The sequence below is a fragment of the Sturnus vulgaris genome, chromosome 27 (genome assembly GCF_052056855.1).
Source record: "Sturnus vulgaris isolate bStuVul1 chromosome 27, bStuVul1.hap1, whole genome shotgun sequence".
NCBI lineage: Eukaryota > Metazoa > Chordata > Aves > Passeriformes > Sturnidae > Sturnus > Sturnus vulgaris.
This window is the reverse complement of record NC_142269.1, coordinates 2,527,677-2,550,117: the sequence shown is the minus strand read 5'-3', so window position 1 is coordinate 2,550,117 and position 22,441 is coordinate 2,527,677. Positions and strand designations below refer to the sequence as shown.

Below are 22,441 nucleotides of genomic sequence, written 5' to 3'. Positions count from 1 at the left end.
GCCTTAAAAATTAAATTTAAAGCAGTGTGTTTATCGGCTCATTTTTAACTTTTCAAAAGCAGCTCTCTAGATCTTCTAAATTATTCTGAGGGGAGAGCAGCCACATGCAAAATTGCAAGAAACAAACGGAAATGGGCACGTAGCAGAAATTAATACTTATTCAAATTTCCAAGACAGTGAAACTTGGCTAGGGAAGGTCCAATCAGCCATCTAGCCAAAGGAGTCATATTAAAAAAAAAAAAAAAAAAAAAAAAAAAAATCTTTCTGCCTGTTGCCCCTCTTCACACAGAGCCTTCACATGCAGCTTACCAGGGCAGAATGCATCAATGTCCAGCTTCTGGGCAGAGAGGGTTGGGGAGCCAAGCTCAGACTCTGGGATTCGAGGACTCTCAACAAACTTTGCTTTCCTCAGAGGGGCTAAAGGAGAAGGAGGGGGAGAGAAAAAGAGAGGTCATGAGTAAGGGAAATAGCAAGCAACAGATGGAAGCACTTAACTAAATGACACTGTCAGATTCATATCAGGTTACCTTTTTTTTTCCCCAGGAAAAAAAAATTATCCGCATTCTTTACAAAGGAGATGGCTCTTGGTAAACTTTCTAACTGCACAGGCTGACTTTAAAGTGTGTGAACACTCTAAAACGTTTTCTTTTCTCCTACTTAATTTTTTTTATAGGAAGCAAATGAGCCTGGATTCAGCAACTGTGGAAAAGCAAAGATCAGAGAGAGATACACAGAGCCCATCAGGTTTTAAGATATCTAGCTATAAATATCTGAACTGAGCACATAAACGCTATGCTCAGTAACTGTTTCCTTGAACATAAAATTTCAATTTCAAGACAGTCTCATTGTTGGACCAAACAGGTTTGGTGTTCAACACAAAAGAGCAGAGCAAAGCTAACACTGTCCAAGCCAAAAAGAAGCACTCCACTTGTATCCTTGCAAATCCATAAAAGATCAAGAGACTTAATAGAGGATAGGGAAAAGGTAAAAATGTCTGTAACAAAGCAGCACTGACCACTAGTGCTAGAAAAATGGGATTTTCTCCATGTTTTAACAGTCTGAAATCTAAAAGACATGAAATTCTGTACAGCATTTGTTTGGAGTAAAATTAATAAAAGTGTTTTGGTAAAAATCTTTAAATATTTTCCAGACCAGAGAAAGAGAACTAGAGAATAAGTTACATGCAGAGATGGTCATATTGCATTTCCAAGTTAAATTCTCATGTCCATTACAATGAAAGGCCCCTCAGCACTGCTTCTGGGGGTCAGTGGCTTCTGCCCCTCCAGTTACATAATTTATATTTATAGTTCCTTGTCTTGCAAATTAAATTTGGGATCTGCAACTAAAAATTGGGCGGTCGTTCTTTTGCATGTCCTGTAATAAAAGCTCAACAGGTCAGAGAATGATCTCTGAGGCAGCAATAAATCTCTCGGGTGCTGGGAAGGGCAGAGAAGGTCCAAGGATGGGAAGCCTGACAGACAGTGCACAACTAGATCACTCTAACTGAGCTACACATTAGTGATACTAGAATTTTTTTTTAATGGAGTGTGCAAAACAGAGATGAAGACTGGGGTATGGTTTTTTCAATAGAAAGTCCCTGTGAAGCAGAAGAAAGGCAAGGAGTCACCCCCCCACCTCTGCACCAAAACAGGTGTGATAAAAATCCTCCTCTCTACCCCATCATGATCCATCTCAGGAGATGTGCTGAGGGTAAACAGGTACCACACTTAGGAAAATCCTGCATGAACACGAGGCACCTTGGCAGCACATTCCCAGCGGAGCAATGGGAGACACTCGGGAGGCAAGGGCAGCCTGCAGCCCCTTCTCCCCCCATCCCACGATGCTCACGGATGGGCAGCTCCACTCAAACACACAACCTGATGCTGAACACTACATGCCAGCACTCGAATCTATACAATCCCCCTGGAAAAAATCCCACATGTACACACACAAACACCCCGCAGCCACAAACTGCTCAACACCCGTGAAAAATCATTCCCAGTCACAATCTTGTGCCATTACATCAGATCCTGATGTAATGAAAACATTTTAATATTGAGAAGATTATTGCTATGGCCTGAAAATTGTTAAAAGTAGTAATTCTGCACTGGTCAATCCTGTAATATTTCATCTGTAATTGCAGTTTTAATAAATATGTTTTACCACAGTCTCAGTAACAGTAATTTCTATAACAGACATTAAAACTACCCTGTTTTGTCTTTATCATTTCTGGCTGACACCAGGACCATGCACAATTGGCAGTTCTCACTGTGTTCTAAAATACAAAACTAACAAAATTTTCAAAGTTCAAGAAATGTTAATGGCTGATGGGATTGTCACTAGAAGGCTCTGCACTAAAGATTATTTTTAAAAAGAGGAAGGGGAATTTTAATAAACACAGAGAGGTGTAGTGTGATCACTACACCACTTGCTGTGTGGACACACAGGTCTGTGGAAGATGAAGGATCTGCATGTTTTGACAGATCAGCATTGAACAATTCATCTCTCACCTGTAAGGAAGGCATCAAGCTCCCATTCCATTGGGTTTTATTTCTACATTTACTCTGGATCTCTTCCTCCTCACTGAGGGGCTCATTGCCCCACTAATTCCTGCCTTCTCCATAGACCTGACTGATGACAGCAGACGTGATGGGCTCATGGTTTCAACAAGCTGATCCACCGTTTTTTCTCTTGAGGGCAATAAAGATCATATCACCAATGTGGTAAAATCTCCATATACTGCAAGTTCAACCATACACATAATTTTAATGCATTTCACAGCATCAAAAAATCACAGACTGGGTTGTGATGGAAGAGAATTGAAAGCTTATTCAGTTCCACTGCCTGCCATGGGCAGGGATATCTTCCACTACACCAGGTTGCTCAGAGCACTGTCCAGCCTGGCCTTTTATTATGTTTTTGTTCCCTCAAAAGCATGACTTGAGCCTTAAAAACACACTTCCACCAGCCAAGACACACCATGGCACCATGACTCACAGACAACAGTTTACTTTAAAAGGCCCAAGTCAATACGATCGTCTCCATGTAAATACAGGTGGATAAAAGTCACAGAAGGAAGAGTTTCTGTTATTACAATATCCTAAATGTGGAAAAGACAAAAACTGCCCCTAACTCACCCATAACCCGATTAGAGGAAAGGAGGATTTTCACGTACAAGAATTAAGCATCTCTGACTCATGTTCAAATGAAGATTACCCTGACAGATTCAGATTTGGGCATTAGTCTTCTACCGGAATAAATAACAAATGGAAATGTCATAAACTCTAAAATCTGGTTTGACACTCTGTAGCCAAATGTTAATGGATAACACTGATCTTTTTGTAAAAGTGTCTTTTCACGTCACAACAGTTCGCCTTGGTCCTGAACCCCTTCCTGGCAGCAAAGGCAAATCTTATGATCGTAGTCATGGGATGAGCTTCTGGCACAAATTATTAAAACTAACAAAAGCATGAAACAATTATTTGAAGTATTCTGTACCTGCTCAGTCCTTTAGGTCTCTTATTCCTGTAAGGATTTTCTGTATGAAACTGAACAACTCTAGCCCTTAAACAGCATGAAAACAATCCTTCGTGTTACACAACTGCAGTTTTTGGAGCAAATTCGTCTTCCAGGAACACCAGGAAAAAGGACGTCTGCAATAACCAGTTATAAAAATATAATGGATTGAGCAAAGGTGGCAGTCACTAGCAATGCTGGCTGTCTAGAACTGCAAAACTAGCATTTAATTCAGAAAAATATACTGACTACATGGAGCCTAAAGTCACAACCTTGTCCCTGGGGTCCCACCACCCAGGAGCCAATGGCTGCAGCCCATGATCTGTGTCCACCTCACACGCCAGTCCTGTGCCCAATGGCTTGATGACAAACACAAAGTTGGCATCATATAGGAACTGACTTGCTACTACTGAAATAGGAGCTTCAATTTCAATGGCTGACATGTTATTTCAAACCAATACTGCACGTTTACTAATGAAATACTTTCCCTACTGTTAGTTTATCACAGAGTCCCAGACCTGGTTTGGGTGGGAAGGGACCTTAAAGCCCATCCAGCCCCATCTCCTGACACAGGTAGGGACACCTTCCATAAACCAGGTTGCTCCAAGCCTCTCCATGTACCAGCCCCTTAGAAGAACGAGGAAAATGGACATTACTGCCCAAACTGCATCAACACAAGCCACTGCAGCTTTTTACTCACAGACTTACACACCTGATTGCTGCAAAACACAAACACACGTGGGCCACGTGCCTGGCTTCTCCTGGCTCGTTCCTATGGCAGGTCCTGGGCAAAGCCTGGCCAAGGAGCTTGGCCCAAAATCAGCTTTTGTGCCCAGTTTTGTGTTTTGCCCACATTAAACAGCTGAATTTCACCCCCCGTGCTTCAAACCTCCCTCTGCCACAAAAGGATGAAACAATGAAAATTTGCTCTCTTTGTGTAAAAACACTGTGTTTACCACGGCTGATGAGGTGAAAACGTGCCAAAAATGATGGGCACATTTCATAGAATCACAAACTGGTTTGGATTGGACGGGATCTTGAAGATCACCTAGTTCCAACCCCCTGCCATTGGGTGTTTACCACACACTCATCTCTTGTGACTAATCCAGCTGAAGAAGAGCTGAATTTTGCACATTAATTTTGTGTTTTAAACTACTGTAAGCACAATTTTATCACAGAATGTTAAGGGGTTGGAATGGACCCTAAAGAGGAACTCCCCCCTGGATGGACAGGGACCCTTACTAGACCAGGTTGCTCAAGGCTTTATCCAACCTGGCTTTTAACACTTCCAGGGCTGGGAAAGCCACAACCTTCATAACCTCCACAGCCTCTTTTGTAACATAAATTTGGTATTTGAATTAAATCCTCAAAATCTGTGAGTTTTACAAAATCCTGCCCAAGCTGCCCTATGTTTGGGAAAAGCCAGAGTCATGGTTTGAAGAGCAGACTTTGGAAGGCTGGATTTAAAGAGAGCAGAAGTGGGTGCCCAGGGCATCCTCCATTCCCATCTCTCAGCCATGCCAGGGCCTGACTCGTGCTTGGAAACGTCCCAGCAGCTCTGCAGTGCTGTGCACAGCTGCCTTCATTGAAGTCTCCCTCGAAATAAAATGTTTTTAGTGCTGCAGAGTTATCGATCCCTGGAGCTCCTGTCACATTCAGCACAGCACACGGGAGATGAAGCTTTGGTCCCTCCCCTGGACCAAAGGCCTCACTATTTGGCTGAGGCAAGAGGCACCAAGAGGAAATTACAGACTACATGATTATTTTTGCTGTGGCACTAATCCTGGAATCCTAGAATGGTCTGGGTTAGAAAAGAGCTTAAAAAAATGATCCAGTCCCACTCCCTGTCACAGGTAGGGACACCTTCCCCTAGACCAGCTTGTTCAAAGCTCCATCCAACCCAGCCATGAACATTTCCAGGGATGGGGCAGCCACAGCTTTTCTGGGAAACCAGAAGAAGTATTATACACCAGCTGTGTGCAATTAGGATTTTTAGGTATAGCTTTTTTAAAAAAATTAAAATTAAACCAGTGACAATACATACAATGAAGGTTAACATCCTCTTTACATAATCAGCATTATTTTACAGAATCCATTGTGTAACAGTTTTTTCCTCTTCTATTATTTGAGACTATAAAAGCTTTTTAAATTACATTCCCCAGCCTCTCTCCTCTCATCCCACGTTATCACAGCAGTGAGGGCAGGGCAGCACAGAAAAGTGGTGAGAACAATGTGTTGTCTGGAAACATATAACTTGTTCCAAAACTTTCAGAAAACATGTTTAGTTTAGGAGATAAGGCCTTGAAACGAGAAAATTGAAGGAAACATAGATGGAAAGAGGAAAAGAATAAATAAAGGCAGGAAGAGTGTTCAGCAAGCTGGTGATGGCAGGACAGCATTGGGAGAGCTCAAAAAAGCAACTACATTAATGTAGGAGTTCTTCTTTAAAGTGTAGATGTCTGTAACATGAAGGCTTTACCTATTACTGCCCCTGAAATTCATTTTTTCTTTGAAAAACTGAGGAATAACCTTCTCCAAAGCAGTGGATTCTGCAATCCCGTGGGACCACAGAAACCTATTGGAACATTCTTTCCTCCTCTCTCTCTTTCCAGATGAACAAGGCACAGAAAATATCAGCAAGCCACTCCACTAAAGCCACAAAATCAGTGACCTCAAAAAGGAAGGAGTCTTCTGAAAAAGTATAATTAAATCAAATTTTTATCTATCTTACCAAAATTATTACAAATCCTCCAAATAATAGATCAAAATGGTCTTCTGCCTGAACAGACATCCCTACTTAATGTTCAAGAGAGAAAATCACCTGGTTTTGAAAAGGCTTATATGAATTTTAAATATATATATAGAATAAAATAATAAAGATTTCTGTCTGAAGTATTCAATAATGGCAATACAATGATGCCTACAATACATTTATACATTCAGAGAGAAGAGAATTCCTCCTAAAAAACTAACCTGGCTGTAGTCTGTGCTTCCAAAAGGAATTCAGCTCAATTTCCATTTTGCTTATTATTATAAACAATTTTCTGTCATTCAAAGCAATGGAAAAGCAGTGATTTTTCTATCAAACTTGCCACTGCTGGAGACACCAGCCAGCAAAGTGCCCTCCCCCAGCTCAGCCAAAGGGTTTAGTTTTGGAGCACCCCAGTATCAATCTCCTGAGCAGATGCTCCGTGGAATACTCTGGTGAGCCCCAGCAAGAAAGTTGATCCTATTATTGATCCCAGAAAGGAAAAAACACCCTCACTTTCCCTCTAGATAAGACTTTTTTCCAACGTGGGCTGCCAACAAGTCTTTGTCCACGTAGGGGACAGCTTTGAGGAGAAAGAAGTTACTTAATTAAAACATAGACATGGCAGCAGGAGGAGACAGGACTTTCATCTTCCCATCCAAAATATCAAGTCATTTTGACTCCTTGGAGCTGTGGCACACTGTACACTTCTCCATGTCATTTCCCATTGAAAATTCTTCTTTTCAGCATCTTCTGAAGTCTCTTACAACTGCCTTTTTAGGAGAAATTCCTCATCTGTGACTCAAGGTAGAACCCTGTGCATGAGATGAGGAAGATGAAAGCAGCGAAAGGAAGGCAGCACCACTTGCTCCAGCTTTCTAAGTCATCTTGTTATGAAAACAAACAATAAATTTCTATTGCAGTCAGTTTTCAAGTTTCAGACTTTGCACTAAAAAAGAATAAATAGAGTGACTGGAGAGCTGGGACTACAGGATGAAACCACGACATCAAAATTTTAAGCCTACATAAGACCTGCTCAAATACCCCAAAGATGCTCCCAAATGACAGAAACAGGGTACAGCTGGAGGAGAAAGAATTCCTCAACCCCTCATATCCCTTTCTCTGACAGTTTTGGTTCACTGAATGTTAAATTTAAAACAGATGAGAGGAGAATACTACGAAACACAAGTGCTGAATTGCAGTATTCCCATTCAATCTCCTACTGTCCTGGAGTTCTTTCTGTAATTCAGTGACTCAGATATTGCACTGGCACTAAAAATGAGGAAAACTGTCCCAAAAGGACCTGGATGTACTGTAAAGGACATTTGGTCTATAGAGAGCAGCAAAGAGCTCTGTTACTTTAATCAAACTATAGGCAACCGTGGTAATTGACTGGTTAGAAAAAACCTGTTACACCAGTTTCTAATAACGCTCAGATTTCAAGCTGAACTTTCAAGCTGACAGAAATCAGAAACTAATTAAATATCTACTGAAGCAAACACATTTCCCTCTGTCTTGCATGAAGCTGACAAAGCTCAGGGAGAGCTGCCCAGTGCCACTGTGTCCCCAACAAGGGGCTCGTGTCTCAGGCTACTTTTTAAAATGCTCTATGCTGAACATGTCAGGCTGTCAAATACTTTCTGGACATTGACAAAGCATAATTTAGCTCAAGGCATTAGAAAAAGAGAAAATATATTTAAGTGATGATTCTTCCTACAGAAGAAAAGAGCAAGTGCAAGACAAACAGTTCTGAAATGCAGTTTATTTCCCTAGTGTTTTACTCTCTTGAACAGCTCATCTAGAGCAGCTTTAAGGTCCCTTCTGCAAACCATTCTGCAATTCTGTGATTCTCTCCATTTTTCTTTACACTGAGAAGTGTATCCAGGAAGGTATCCCTGCCCATGGCAGGGGGTGGAACTGGATTGTTTTTAAGGTGCTTTCCAATCCAAACCATTTTGTGACTCTGTGATTAACTCTGCCCTTCAGACCTCCTTCTATTAACATGTTCCACATACACCCCAGGCCAAGGGGTCTGCAGCTCCCTCCGAGCCCTTCTTAGCACCTGATGCCACAACCACCACCCATCAGGTGTCTCGTGTTAAGACAGTTATAAACAAGCAGAGAATCAGTTCAGGACCTTGAGCACCTCCTCATGCTTGGCCCAGTTTGCTTCCATGACCTGCTCCACCTTCGCTGCCATCCCAGACAAAGCTCTGCCCTCCTGTCTCTGCAGGGCCTGTACCCACTGCTCTGATTCTGAGCTGATCCTCTGTACTTACAGCAGAGAAAAAATAAAACATGCACTAAGGCTTTGGAAAGGAACTGAGAAAGAATAACAAAAAGTAGTTATTCACTCTAGACAGAGCTGCAAGAGCACTGCTGAAGTATTTTACAAGCAGCCAGGAATGATCAAAGGTAGGTATCAAATTATACTGCCAAATTAAACTGGAACAGGAGTGGCAGGGCAAAGGCCAGCAGCAAGCCTAAGCTGCACGTGAACGAAATCTCATTCATTCTCCCACCATATCCTTAAGATCAAACCAAGATATTGTAACCATAAAAGAGAGAAGAGTAAATTGTATAATATCTGACTCTCCATAGCCCAAGTAATCCCAAGTTAGAGCATGTGAGAGACTGGATTCTCTTCACTATATAAACCACTGTTTATGACCAGGACTACACGGCTACAAGCCAATATAAATTCACTGCTTGATAACAGCATTTAAAGTAAAGGCAAGAGATTAAGAATAGATAAGGTAATTTAATTTCTGTGCAAGTCATTCGAATTTTGCTATGCTAAAACTGATTTAGTTGGGTTAGTTGATAACACCAGAGCTGTAATTACATGGACACGTATGAAACTGGATTTAGGATCCCTATTGCTCTGCTGGTAGCAGCTTCACAGAATATTCTATCCTTAAAATGAAGCTGCTTATCTGGCAAGGCACAAGCCTGAATTAGCTGAACTTTTTATTAACACTTGAAAAACTGCATTGTGCTGCATTTACAAGGTAGGTTTTACCTAAGAAAATTGCTAATTCGACCACCTGTAGTTTTTGGTAGTTTATTTGCTTTTCCAATTCTTCATTTCCTTGCAAAATTAAAAGAGCTGCTAGAACTTTCTGTTTTGAGGAGTGACGACTGCTCATCATCCTTTCCTTCCACAGAGGAGCACGGCCAAGGACACAGGGCACACCTCGAGGATTTAACTGAAACATCTAACAGCCTTGTGATTATTTGTGTGAACACAGATGGTTGAAGCAGACTGTCACTGACATGGGAGTGCCATGCTCCTCATCATGAGGGGATTTAAGACCCAAAACCTCTCAGAGGCTTTGGTGCACACGAATGCTGTGACAGAATCAATGTCCAAGGACCAGGTCTAGTCCTTTAAGTGTAAATAAAGGGAAGACAGAGCTCTCAGGACCCCTTCCCAAGCTGAAAGAGCAGCAGCCATGACACACAACAGGGCCAGGACCATTTATTGACAGAAACACATCCATCTACTGCCCTTCCAAAAACCATTTTCTCACACCTACTCACTTCCATGGCTGAGAAGATAAAAAGAAAAGCACAACAGGGATAGAACCTGTGTTGTCATAATCCTGCCTTCATCTCTGCAGAGAAAACATCTGTAGATATTTCAAGTTTAAGCCTTCCACAACCAAAGGGGCCCTGATGGCTCCAGGACACCCCATCCCTGGGTCTCATCACATGTGGTAGCTACCTGGACTTACAAAACACACCCACAGGTGACTCTGTGTGCCTGAGAAGAATCAAGCTCCATTATATACACACCTTTTAAAGCAGGGAAGAAGAAATAAAGAAATTAAAAATCAGCCAATAATCCATAATAATCAATAACAATCCCAGAGTGACACTCAGCCCAGTTCTGACAGTGAAGCACTGCCAGAGACCCCAGGCATGGTGGCTGCTCCTCCTTCCCCTGCAGGGGGATTTTTCTCCCCACCACAAAAACTCTGGAGCAGGACATTGCAATGGAAGCATCAGCCAAACCTGGTGATAAGATCATGAGTTTAATGGCACCTGATCAAGGCTTCCTGCATGCTTAGAGCCAGCCAAGTTACAAATCACGTCAGAAATTATCCTCTGCAAAAGTAATGCTCAATCTTTGGGCAAGTGACCCACCCAACACCCCCTTGTGGTCATTCCTTCTTCACACAGGAAGAAGCTCCCAAAACAAGCTGTCCTGTTGTGACAGGAGTACGAGAGCACCAGAGAACACGCCCAGCTGGAGATGAGGGCTTTTCCTCAGAAACAAGCAGCCCAGAATGCAAGGGCTTACTCCACAGGAGTGCATCCTGTGAAAGCCTTTCTGTTCTCAAGGGCACGGGACACCTGTGAAGGCACGGCCCAGGAGCAGGAGGAAAGATGTAGCCAAGGGAAGAGTGATGGCCTGATTTAACTCCACAGGAGGCTTTCTACACCACCTCCTCTTACTATAGAAACCTCTTAGCTATGTCTAAAAATTAAAAAAATCTCACACACCAGAAGTGTAATCGTGACAGATGCTCCATTTTGTGCAGCCCCAGTGTGAAATAAGGACAATTTCTCTCTCTGAGCCTCTGAAAACCCATGGAGTTTCCAGGCAATTTTTTTTGCCCTTTAAACACTACCTATGTTAGAAAAACTTTTGGGGTTCTCCCTCTGTTTAACATCTACACAATTATCTGAAATGCAGAGCTATCATCACCTTTTCCCAGCTCCAGTGCTGTGATGACATGTTTACCACATTCTCTGCAAGGCTGAGCAGTTCAACAGCCTTGATGCAAATAAAAATATCCTCGGGAATAGCAATTATAAAGGTTCTACAACCTCACACCAACACCAAAGGGAAAACATGATATTTTCATGGAATATTTCTATTGCAATTTCTGCTCTGTCAATATGAAAGATTGTTGGGTGTCAAAATAAGACAGATAGAGTTTGTCTTGAAAACAGCACTGAGAAAAATCCCTGCTAGAACTGGTGTCTTTCAAAAGCCAATAAAGATGGTATGCCAGTTTTTTCCTTCCTGAAACTAATGCAGAAACATCATGAGTTTGACGGGTCTCCAACAAACAAAAACCTTTCAACACAGAATTTGGTTTAATTCCAAAAGTTACAAACGGACACACTATTTATCTGCATAAATTTCAGGGACAGTTTTGGAGCTCCAAAAATTTAAATTCGAAATTTTCCCATTTCACATTAATAGTTAAGTTGGTTTTGCAGAGACAAAAGTCCATCTGTGAGTATGCAGGGACACATTCATCCACCTGTTTCATCTCTGCAAGCCCAAATGGTTTCCATTTGAGTATGTGCCTGTCAAAACACATCACAAGTCCCAAAATAATGGATGAAGAATCCCAAAAATGGATAGTAAGAACTGACACACCAGGAAAAAAATATTCGGCATATGTTATTGTAACTGAACGAGGATCCTCCTTCTTCAGCAGGTTTCATTGCTGGAGACAGAATCCCAGAATCACTGAGGTTGGAAAAAACCTCCAACCTGTGCCTGATCCTCAGCTTGTCACCAGTCCAGAGCACTGAGTGCCACGTCCAGTCATGCCCTGGACACTGCAGGGATGGGCACTCTACCACCACACCGAGCAGCCCCTTCCAGTGCCTGACCACCCTTCCCATGAAGAAATTCCTCCTGAGACATCCGGGTTTGCCACATTAAGAGCATAAAACAAAACTGAAAATCCAGACACCCAAACTGTAGTGAATGTTGTATTTTAGGTCATTTTTTAAAAGGGGACAACTCAGTAATTCTGACAAAACACAAGTTTTCTACTCATGAAACCTCTAGGCAGACGGAGATTGCAAGGCATCAGGGAAACTTCAATGGAAAACTAATTATGCCCAGAAAAAATACATTATACACCTGGAGCCCCCCAGATCTAATGGCACTTTCCAGGTAACTGGGTCCTTGGCACTGCTATGCATTCTGAGACACAGGGTGAGCCTCACACCCAACCTCCACTCCTACAGAGGAACAGGAATTTCAGATCAGTGTCATGCTGACAGCACGACAGAGAATACCACAAAAAGAAATGTAAGCTACTGCAAATACTATGGTATAAAAACATTTAAAAAGGAGCAAAGTATCCCCAGACACCGACAATTTTAAGCACAAGATCCTTCAAAAACTAGCTTCAACATGATTATCAGGAACTTCAACAGCTTTTCCTCAAATTCTACCTTGGTAATGACTGTTTATTTACTTTTATTTCTAGGAGCTCATTCTTTCAGTGAAAAGCAAGTATTTATTTCCCTCAGCACAAAGGGGTTTTATAAACCACACAAATAGAATTTGTGGGCATTTCAGAATGCAGAAGGAAAACACTATCTCAAATCCATCGTTTTAATATTTTGAAAACAAATGACTTGGTCTCTGTAGCATTTTCAACTCACTCCTCAGCAGTCCTATTTCAGCAATGCTCAAAAATCGAATTATTTCATTGCACATTCATTTTATGTTTTGTATGAGAAATTCTGCGCATCTGAGCAAGAAGGTGACAAACTCAGATTATATAAAACTGTTGCAACAACTTAAAGACAAATAACCACCAGCAGCATCACTCTGACACTAACTCGCTCCTAGTAATGGCTTCCTTACCAACTGGGAGCCCCAGGATCCCTTATTGTACATTGATTGTCAGCAGTTAGAGGAGGCTGAGGAATGCCAAACACAATCCCAATCAAAGACCGTGCACAACAAATTATCCAAATACTCACAGGGTAATTAATGCTTGCTCTCCCCATCCCCAGCGTGTGCAGGCTGGAATTCAGGGCTACAGCTGCCTGGAGAGCACTCTGGCACAGATCCTCCTCCCATCCCTCCCTCTCCCTAGCGCTGGCTCCATCCTGCTGCTCCCCACGTCAGGGTGATGTTACAGGTGACACCTCCCGCTGCTGATGTCAAGCTCTGTTCCCAAAAAATCACAAGCACCGTCTCCCTGCGGCACCCGTTGCCCCTGCAAGCATCACCTGCGTGTCCTCAGGGTGCCAGGAAGCAGGCTCCAGGAGGATTCCAGAGAAGCTTATGGACACACAGCCTTCCCTCTTCATCAAGTCTCCCAGTGTTACAGAGCTGCTTTCATTCCTACCAGAACGCTGCAGCAAATGTAGCCTCTACGCCTCCCTTGGGGGGAAAAGGAAGGATTTTTACAGCTTCTTTCTGTGGCGCAGCTTAATTTGCTCTTTTCCTAGAGTATAAACTGCTGAAAGAAGAGGGAAATAATGGATCAGGAGACCAGAGCGACTAACTCATGGATGCTCTCCCGAACATTTCAGAGTAAGCTGAGGGGTTGGTGATGCAGCCGAGGAGCAGAGCTGATGAATGGTGCAGTGCTGCTGTTGTCATGGCAACTAAGAGGAAAAGGAAAAAAAAGGCAGCACCATATAAGGAGCTGTGACATGGATTCTGGGAACAATGTATACTCAAAGGCTGTAAGCCCTAGGATGCTTTAAAGCTGCAGCACCCCCTTGGTTGAGGACAGGTTTCATTGTTCACATTGAAGCAGTCGGCACAAATTTTGCATCCAGCCTAGACACGTTTGCAACAGGAGAGGTGCACCAAAACAACGTGGGTCTGCAGTGTGTGCAAATAACTGGAATTGAAATAATTGAAATTATTAATTAAGGGAAATGGCTGGACACTAGTAAGGACTCAAACTAACATCTGTGAAAACAGAGCACCCCCAGGTAGGTGCAGCCCCACACAGGTGAGGAGCTCTGTCCTTACAGAGCAAGGCTGAGATGAGCCAAACTGCAGCACCATCAGGTGGCTGAGTGTCTGAGCGGCACTGACACCAACACAGATCCTGCCAGGCCTCCCAGAGACAGAAGAACATTCCCAAATGAACCCATAACTCAGGCACCGCTGGGCAAGGCAAGGCTGGCAGAGCCCTCGAAGCATATTGAGGTATGGCAGAGCAGGGAAAGCCAGCTCATACACACCTGCCATCACAAGCTGTGAGCAAGGCCAAGGTTTGTATTCCATGTGCAAAGCTGGGGAAAAACACATTCTTTACCAGAACCATCATCAGCTGCTTTTCATTTAATGCATGTGCTCAAACAGACAATACACAGCGAGGGAGAGACTGGCCACTGGCACACCCACAACCACAACACTCCAGCGCTGGAGCCTGGACTCAGCACCTGGAACTTCAACAAGCAGAAATCCTTCCTTTGATGGTTTATTTTATTTTCAAACAGAGAATCTCAGAACGGCCTGGGTTGGAAGGGACATTAAAGATCAGTTGCCATTGCCATGTCCCTGGGCAGGGACACCTCCCACTATCCCAGGTTGCTCCAAGATCTGTCCAGCCTTGGACACTTCCAGGGATCCAGGGGCAGCCACAGCTGCTCTGGGCACCCTGTGCCAGGGCCTCACCATGCTCACATCACAGAATCATTATTATGGCTGGAAAAGACCTTGAAGATGATCAAATCCAACCATCAACCTTGCAACACAATCACATTCCACACTAAATCACATAGTCAAGTGCCAGAGCCACACATTTTTTGAGCATTTCCAGGAGTAGTGACTTCACCACTTCCCACGTGTGCCTGCACTGACAGCTTCCCCCCAGCACTCCCACCCCTGAGGCTGTGCCTCACCATCTCTCAGCTCCCACCCAGCTGAGCTGGTACAACAATCTGGAGAGAACAAGGGATCCTGGGGCCTGCCATTGTTAATCTGGGCTTATCACCACTAAAGAAGAAACAATAAAGTTTTCAAGTAGAGAGATCTGAGCTTTTTAGTCCCACAATTACAGTTAACATCAAAAAATATTGAACCATTTGAGAAGGGAGATGTGACACTCCTCGTGGCTACTCCCAAGAGATGCAAAGGTATCCCATGAGGGATGGGGAGAAGACAAGACCCCAGCACTACAAATGACACGGCTGATGGTGGCACAGGGAATGTTGTATGCGAGGTCCCCAGCCCAGATGGACCTGGAGGGTGTGGAGAACCACAGCAGTGGGTCCTTGCTGGCATCAGTGGGAAGAGCAAGTCTCCATCCTGCTCAGCCCTGCTCTCACCATCTCTGAAGGATCTAGTGAAAAAATAGACATTTTCTTTAAGAAAGAGGCTGCTATTAACTGCCTGAACCCACTGATTTATAGGAATATTCGTACTGATTTATATTAATTTTATTCTTAGGGAAAGTTCCCACATTCCCCAAACACAAGGGAGGAACACTCTCAAAGAGAGGATCTGCAATGAAACCAATTTCCCAAGACCATGTCTTTGAAGACACTGAGGCAGCTAATTCACACCGGATAAAGCAGGAATCAGGTCTCTGAAAATCCAAACCAAAACATCTAGGGCAAGTTTTTGTTAGAAAAACCACGATTTTTTTCCTAAATTTCTTGCTAATATTCTCCCCTCCTCACTCTCTGCACAGGCACTCACACACGTGCTCTTTCTAAGAGAATCCTGATGCTTGCAATCTGTCATTCAATACAAAAAATAGCAATAGCCAAGTACAGTGATGAATAAAATTATCCCTGTGCATATAAATGTACAATATGTAAATGAACACTCCTTCCTGAGGAGGAGGAGTGGAATGCAGCACAGGGCTTTGTGCAAACCCTCTGCACATGGTGGATTCCACAGGAGTGGAATAAAACATGAGCTGAGTCTTTCAGCCCAGTATCTCCTCTATTAACCTAATGCACGTATTTTCTGGCACCAATTCCCAAAAGCACTTACATACATTCATCCCTAAACACCCTCCTGGAAAGCACTGCTGTCCTCAAGGCAGGTATACAGAGCACCTGCATTATTTTCATCACAGTTATGGCTTTGAGTCAGCAATAACACACCCTTGATGTACAGTCGAATATTTAAGCCCATTGTTTCAACAGCAGTTGCTCTTTGTGCCACAAGCACGGTAACTTTTAAGTGCTAATTTTATTGCAGACACAAACCAAAATGGTGACTTACATCACTTATCCTCGGCTGGGAGGGTGGGGAGCTTTCTTTATCTTTATTATACATTTTTCACATTATTTTTGTTAATAAAGCCACTATCACAAAAAAAATAAATAACACAAACTGAGGCTGACCATGCTGATTTAAGTATGTTTTCAGCCAGTGCTAAACAAAAGGTGACACAGGCAGGAGGGGGAGAGCTGATTACTTATGCTGACTATTACTTCACCCCTTAGAGCAACAATGATCCTAGTTTTTGTTTTTCTTAATCACCAGATTATTCAGCAGAGTGGAAATTGCACCCACATGGAATCTTTATCACCCTCTGAATCCAGCCAAGCCTTCATACCCAGCAAACCTAGATACCAACATGAATGATCTTAGCTCCTCTGGGTAGAAAATTCTCATTCTGTGGAATGTGTTCCTAAGGGTTTTTACCAAAAATGGACGTTTCAACTTTTCTGTGGATGAAAAGCTGCCTTGGTTACAAATCAACAGATTAAGAACTTTAAAAGATTATACTCTCATGGACTTATTTTGAATGATTTGGGTTGAAAAGGACACTAAAGCCCACTCCCTGCCACAGACAGGGACACCTGCCACTGTCCCAGGCTGCTCCAAGCCCCATCCAACCTGGCCCTGGACACTTCCAGGGATGCAGGGGCAGCCACTGCTGCTCTGGGCACCTGTGCCAGGGCTGCCCAACCTCACAGCCAGGAATTTCTTCTGCATATCTAACCTAAACCTCCCCTCTTGCAGCCTGAATCCATTCCCCCTCTTTAAATTACCACCTGCAACAGCCACCACTGGAATTCCAGGGCTTTTGAGGAACTAGTGATATGCTCCAAAGAGCAGCTCTGCCCAATCATGGAATCACGAGTCTGTCATGACTCAGAACCTCTCCCCCCTATCCTTTCCAAGTTCTCCTTTCACCAGAGGGCAGAGGAAACAAAAGGGACCAAGTGCATCAAAGCCCCCCTTTTGTACACATCTGGTAAAAACTCATTCTGGAGGTTTTCCTCAGGACAAGCCCAGAACCCTGGCTGACCATAAAGCTGGGCACGGAGGGGAGTCAGATTTTAGGCAAGAAACAAGTTTCTCAAAAACCGTAACCAGTAGAAATACTTTTTTTCAGGCTTTTGTATGGATGTTGGATTCCAAGTGCTTTCGAAAATCACACTACTGTACCATCTCTAAGTATTCAAACCACAGTCCAGACAGGTTAGATTAAAAAAAAAAAATGAAAAAGAAATCACTTTACTATAGAAGTTCATAATTTCTCTGATGTTCTCTCAACATTCAAAATTTAAGCATCAACTTCTTTAAAATCACTGTAATGCATCAACTGTGCAGAAACAGCAACACAAAGTGGAATTAAAATACACTCTGATAGAAATTCCCAAAAAACTAGAGAATATTTGTAAACCAAAGAGACCTTTTTCAGCAAAGAAAGATTTCTCTGTCAACATAAAAATCCAATCCATCCCCGTGTTTGACTGAAGCAGATGCTGCAATAAACAAGGGAATGACTTTGATACAGAAACTGTTCTAAGCTTTTTTTCTTACATATTTTTGCACCAACGGACCTTAAAAGCCCCAGTGAACTTTATTTAAGTCCTTACCAGTTAACTTCTTCACAGGTTGGAGCCGAACACTGATAGACTGATGTGTGAGTAAGGGGGAGGATGGAAGGGAGCGGGACATGCCCTCCATTATCCGAATGTGCTGCATACCTTCGCTCACTGGGAGTGGTGGAATAGCGTAGTCAGGTTCAAAAGCACAGTCATTCTCTGTGGAGGTGCCTGATGGGGAGAGGAAAATAAAAATTAATTGGTTTGAATGCAAGGGAAAGAATTCTGTTTCCATCACTCCAAAGGGGCTGGCTGGAGGGAGCCCTGCACAGAGCTCACTTGCCAACGGCTCACTCCCTTTGCACACACTGACACACCCCTTGAAGAAACTCGAAAGAGCATCTCAGTACCCCTCTCTGTAAGATCAACAGCCCCTCTCTGTAAGATCAACAGCAGAACCATGAAGAATTTCTTTCAGTGTTCTTAATTTGTCTTTCAGAGTCTTAGAGCCACTGGTTTTCAATATAACGACCATAGTTTTTAGACTGTCAGTTTCTAATAAAAATCCTCCCAGCTAAATTAAATTTCAAGAGGAGGACCTTTAGCCTGAAAACATCTGCCAAACCCAAATAAAATGAAGAACAAATGCCTCTAAAAAACAGCCACCAGCTCCAACTCTTCCGAGAGACACACAAAACCCGTGTAGGGGTCGCATCACTACAGTGCCACAGTGAAATACATGGAATAGCATGAGAACAAGTGAAGATAGAACAATAAAAGGACTCGTTGCTAATTGTAAACAATATTAATGAACAGTGAAGGGAAGGTGATGCAGATCAGCAAGAGTCAGGAGCCATAGGGTTCCTCCTATTAGCTGCAGATATGGAAACCCTGGGGTCAAGGACACCTGGATCTCCATTCATCAATAATATGAACAACCTAACCCAGACAACTAATAATTCACATGCAAAATGAACCCAAACTATTAGCATTCATATTTCACTAATTTTTCATTAATATTTCAATAATGTGAGAAGGCCAGACCTGTGTCACACTGTTACAAGATGGATTTTTAGCTCCTATTGATGTTTTCCTCCATAAAGACATTCCTCACTGGATTTCCACTGGATAGCTGTGCTGTTCTCAGTGGCTTGTGAGAGTTTGTTTAAAAGAGAAAATGTTTGCTAGACAGAAAGGGAGACGGACTAGAGTGGGAATAAGACAGAAGAGTGAGCGCCTCAAATGCATGGTACTTCAGAGGAGGCAATGGACGAGCTGTATTCCCAATATCCGAAGTACAATGTGAACAACTCAAAATATGTGGAAAACCCCATATTGAAATAACTATCAAAAATCTTGGACCAGTTCCCGAAGGGTTCTAAAAGGCTGCAGCACCGGTGGCTAAAATTCATCCATTCCTGGTGCCAGCATTCAGGAATGTCTCTCAGCAGTTTTATATCGCTCTGTACATGAAAACCAAACAAGCACTGACGCCCTTCACACCTACACTGGTTCTGACAGTTTGAAACGCACCTCACTCTCAGCTTGCTCATCACTCACCAGTTACCATGAGCTCTCTGCAGGCTCTGCCAGCCTGGCCAGGCTCACCAGGAGTGTCAGGGAAGACAAACCACCATCACTGCCAAAACTAGCATCCAAAAAGCCAACCCATGATGGGTTTTCAGAATATATTTGGCACCACGCATGAAAAAAAAAGATTTGCCACCAGTGACTTTGATTCTTGAAAATAATTTCAATTGCCCCAGGCTAAATTTTAGGGAAGTATAAGCCATGGGCATCTCCTGTAGCTTAAAGTCTGGGAAAGACTTACAAGTCTACGTGCATTTCACTGGTTAGTATGGTGTAAGTTCCCAGTGTCTTTGATCAATCTACTTAAAATCAAAGGCAGTATCGTATATAGAAATAAAAATAATTATAAAGCTTTCCCTCCTAAAATTCAAATGCTTTACAACAAAACAGTGAACTCACAAAACATCCACAAGGTATTACCTTCATTCCACAGGTATCAAAATTTCTGTCTCCTCCTTGGCAGAGTAAATAAACACACAAACAAAACACCTGAAACAGTCTGAAATTTCTTCTCATCAGAGAGAATATTTGGCTTATCAAACCCTAGAATTAGGGCTCATTGATAGTTGAACTGGAACTTTAACTGTTTGCTTATATAACATATTTAAATAAAATATTTCTGCAACGTGCATATTTGAACAGATAAACTATTTCTTGGAGTTTTACAAGACTATCACAGAATCATTCAGGTTGGAAAGACCTTTAAGATCATCAAGTCCAACCATCAAGCCAGCATCACCACTACATTCACCACTAAATCATGTCCTTAAGGCTGTTTCCTCTTGTCCTGCCAGTGAAGCTTTGAAGACACTTGAGCATCATACACAGTAACGTGGAAGGTCAGACAGCAGGAAGACAACTGCCCCTTTCCAGCTGCATGCTTTATCCAAGGATAATAAACTTCCTTAACCCATCACCATGAAAAATACCCATTAGCTCGTGCAGACAGATTTCAAGTGATGGACAAGAGCTGGGAAAAGTTAGAGATAATGCATCTATAGAGCAGAGAGACTTCTCCTTCCATGCTGCAGAAAGCCTGCCTCTACAATTGCATTTACTGATCCAAAAGGAAATATTTACCTCAGAAGCTTGTTGCTCCAAGAACTTGGAAGCTTTTTTACCTTTTCCCCTTCTATTCCCTCTCATGCTGAAACTTCTTGCTAGTTACTGCAGCTCCTTCAGTCACAGTCACCAAAGCAAAGAGGTACAGATTGGTGATTCTTGGGCAAGGATTTGCAAAGAAAAAAATCCCCTTTTACTCTGCCAAAACCCATGCTTTTCCCACAGCAGCAGAGATCCAGAATAGATGGGTTGAAAGGGAACCTGAGAGAACAAAATGTGTTCGGGTAGCTCCCAGCAGCAGCTGCATCTGAGCTGCTCTGTCCCATAACAGGAAACCATTTGACACAAGCCAAAGACAGGGAAGAACATGCCAGGGACCCACGGCAGAGCAAAGCTCAGCCTCTAGCACACAGTTACACAGCAACAACTTCATTTGAGCTCAGAATGGGAAAGAGCAGCCACTCTCTCTGAACGTCAAAGCACTGCTCCTTGTATGCAAGCTGACATGGGATATGTACAGCTATAAATACCCTGGTTCCTTCCTAATTTTTTTTTAAACAATAAATTTAAAAAAATAAATTTAAATGCAGTAATTGAAAGATCCTAAGTGAACAGAGCAGTTGACACTTCAGAGCTTCAACTACAAATGTCGATCCTCCTAATTTCGATCACAGCTTCAATGACTCAAAATCATCTCACCCAAGCAACACTGGAACACTGCCAAAAAAGGACAATTCCCTGGAGAAAATGTCCCCATAAGTCATTAGGACAGCATGACAACAACATGCTTGAGCCTAAATGAAAGGAAAATTATTGTTGCAATCCCAAAGGAGAATAAGTCAATGTGCATGGAACCTAGTAGAGCCCTACTTCCAAAAAATGCTGCTCAGTCTCAAAGCTGTGTGAGAATACAGCATTTTCACAACCTTCACAAATGAGAAAATGCTTAAAACTAAGTAAAGCTGTTTCAAAGGACACGTAAGCCTGCACAGATCTAAGACCTGCTGCTGTCAGGGACAGAAATGCCTATTACAGGGTTCTGTGTGGTGTTAATCAACCACCAAACCTACTCTGAGTGATGGATAATCAACAAAAGTCTGTTGGATAGTTATTTAAAGAACATAAACCCTGTTTTTAGCTCTTCCTTGGAACTTCTGTCCTCTTCCTGTGGGATGAAACAAACCAAAGCAGAAGATGTAACATGGGACTGTTCAGCCCCCAGACAGGTGAACACAGTTCCTTCTGCACTGCATCCCAGAGCTTAAGGAAGGATAACCTGGCTATGGTGAACCTGCCAGGTTCCCCCTGTGACATCAGGGGAAGGCAAGCAGAAACTTGGAAACCAAATGTTGGTTTGGGCTGGTATGTACTGAAGAATTCCAGCACCACCAGCTCCAACAGCAGAACACTCTGCACCTCTGGCTGCAGCACAGAGATACCCTGCTCTGCAGGTCCACCTGTGCTGCACCAGGAATTAGGTTAAACGCCTTCAACCACTCTGGTTTGTGAATCTCAGTACATTGGCAGCTGTGTGAGTAATAACAATGGGTACAAAGTCTGCCAGGTCACACAGCTTGAGGAGAAACACAACACCTGGGAGGTATGAAAGGTGAACAAATGAGACGAGTCCCCGAGGCAGAACAACACTCAGGTTTTACCTTGCCCGGCTCGGCTCTGACGGGAGTCTACACTTGCCTGTCTTCGGTCTGGTGGCTCCTCGTTCCCTCCATCTGCATGAGAACCAAAACAGCACAAGTAGAACATCATAGTGGACAGGTCAGGCAGATGCAACTTTTCCTTGAGTCCCATCACCTATCTCGGGCCAACAGCAGGACAAAAGGTCCCTCTGGCAGACTGAAACTGGGGAAACTGCTGCTTGACTCTGCTGCTCCTTCCACCTTCGCCCCAGTTCACTGCAATGAAATCCATGAGGTCCTCGGGATAGAAGGAAGGTTTTACTTGTTCCTATTGATCCCACAGACATCTGAATGAGATAAA

General features: G+C 43.0%; 1 protein-coding gene across 8 annotated transcripts in view; it reads right to left on the bottom strand.

The window, feature by feature from the left end:
- The window catches only part of TANC2 (tetratricopeptide repeat, ankyrin repeat and coiled-coil containing 2), a 165,359-nt gene that overhangs the window by 89,891 nt on the left and 53,027 nt on the right, over nt 1-22,441 (bottom strand). For 4 of the 8 annotated variants that reach the window (XM_088179585.1, XM_088179584.1, XM_088179588.1 and 1 more), the window contains exons 4-6: nt 22,102-22,173; nt 17,843-18,022; nt 310-417 (exon numbers count right to left, since the gene is read on the bottom strand). In XM_088179585.1, the coding sequence (XP_088035711.1) occupies nt 310-417; nt 17,843-18,022; nt 22,102-22,173 (360 nt within the window). Of the gene's footprint in view, nt 1-309; nt 418-13,264; nt 13,599-17,842; nt 18,023-22,101; nt 22,174-22,441 lie in introns of those variants that run through there. The other 4 variants (XM_088179590.1, XM_088179589.1, XM_088179591.1 and 1 more) reach the window with 4 other exon arrangements.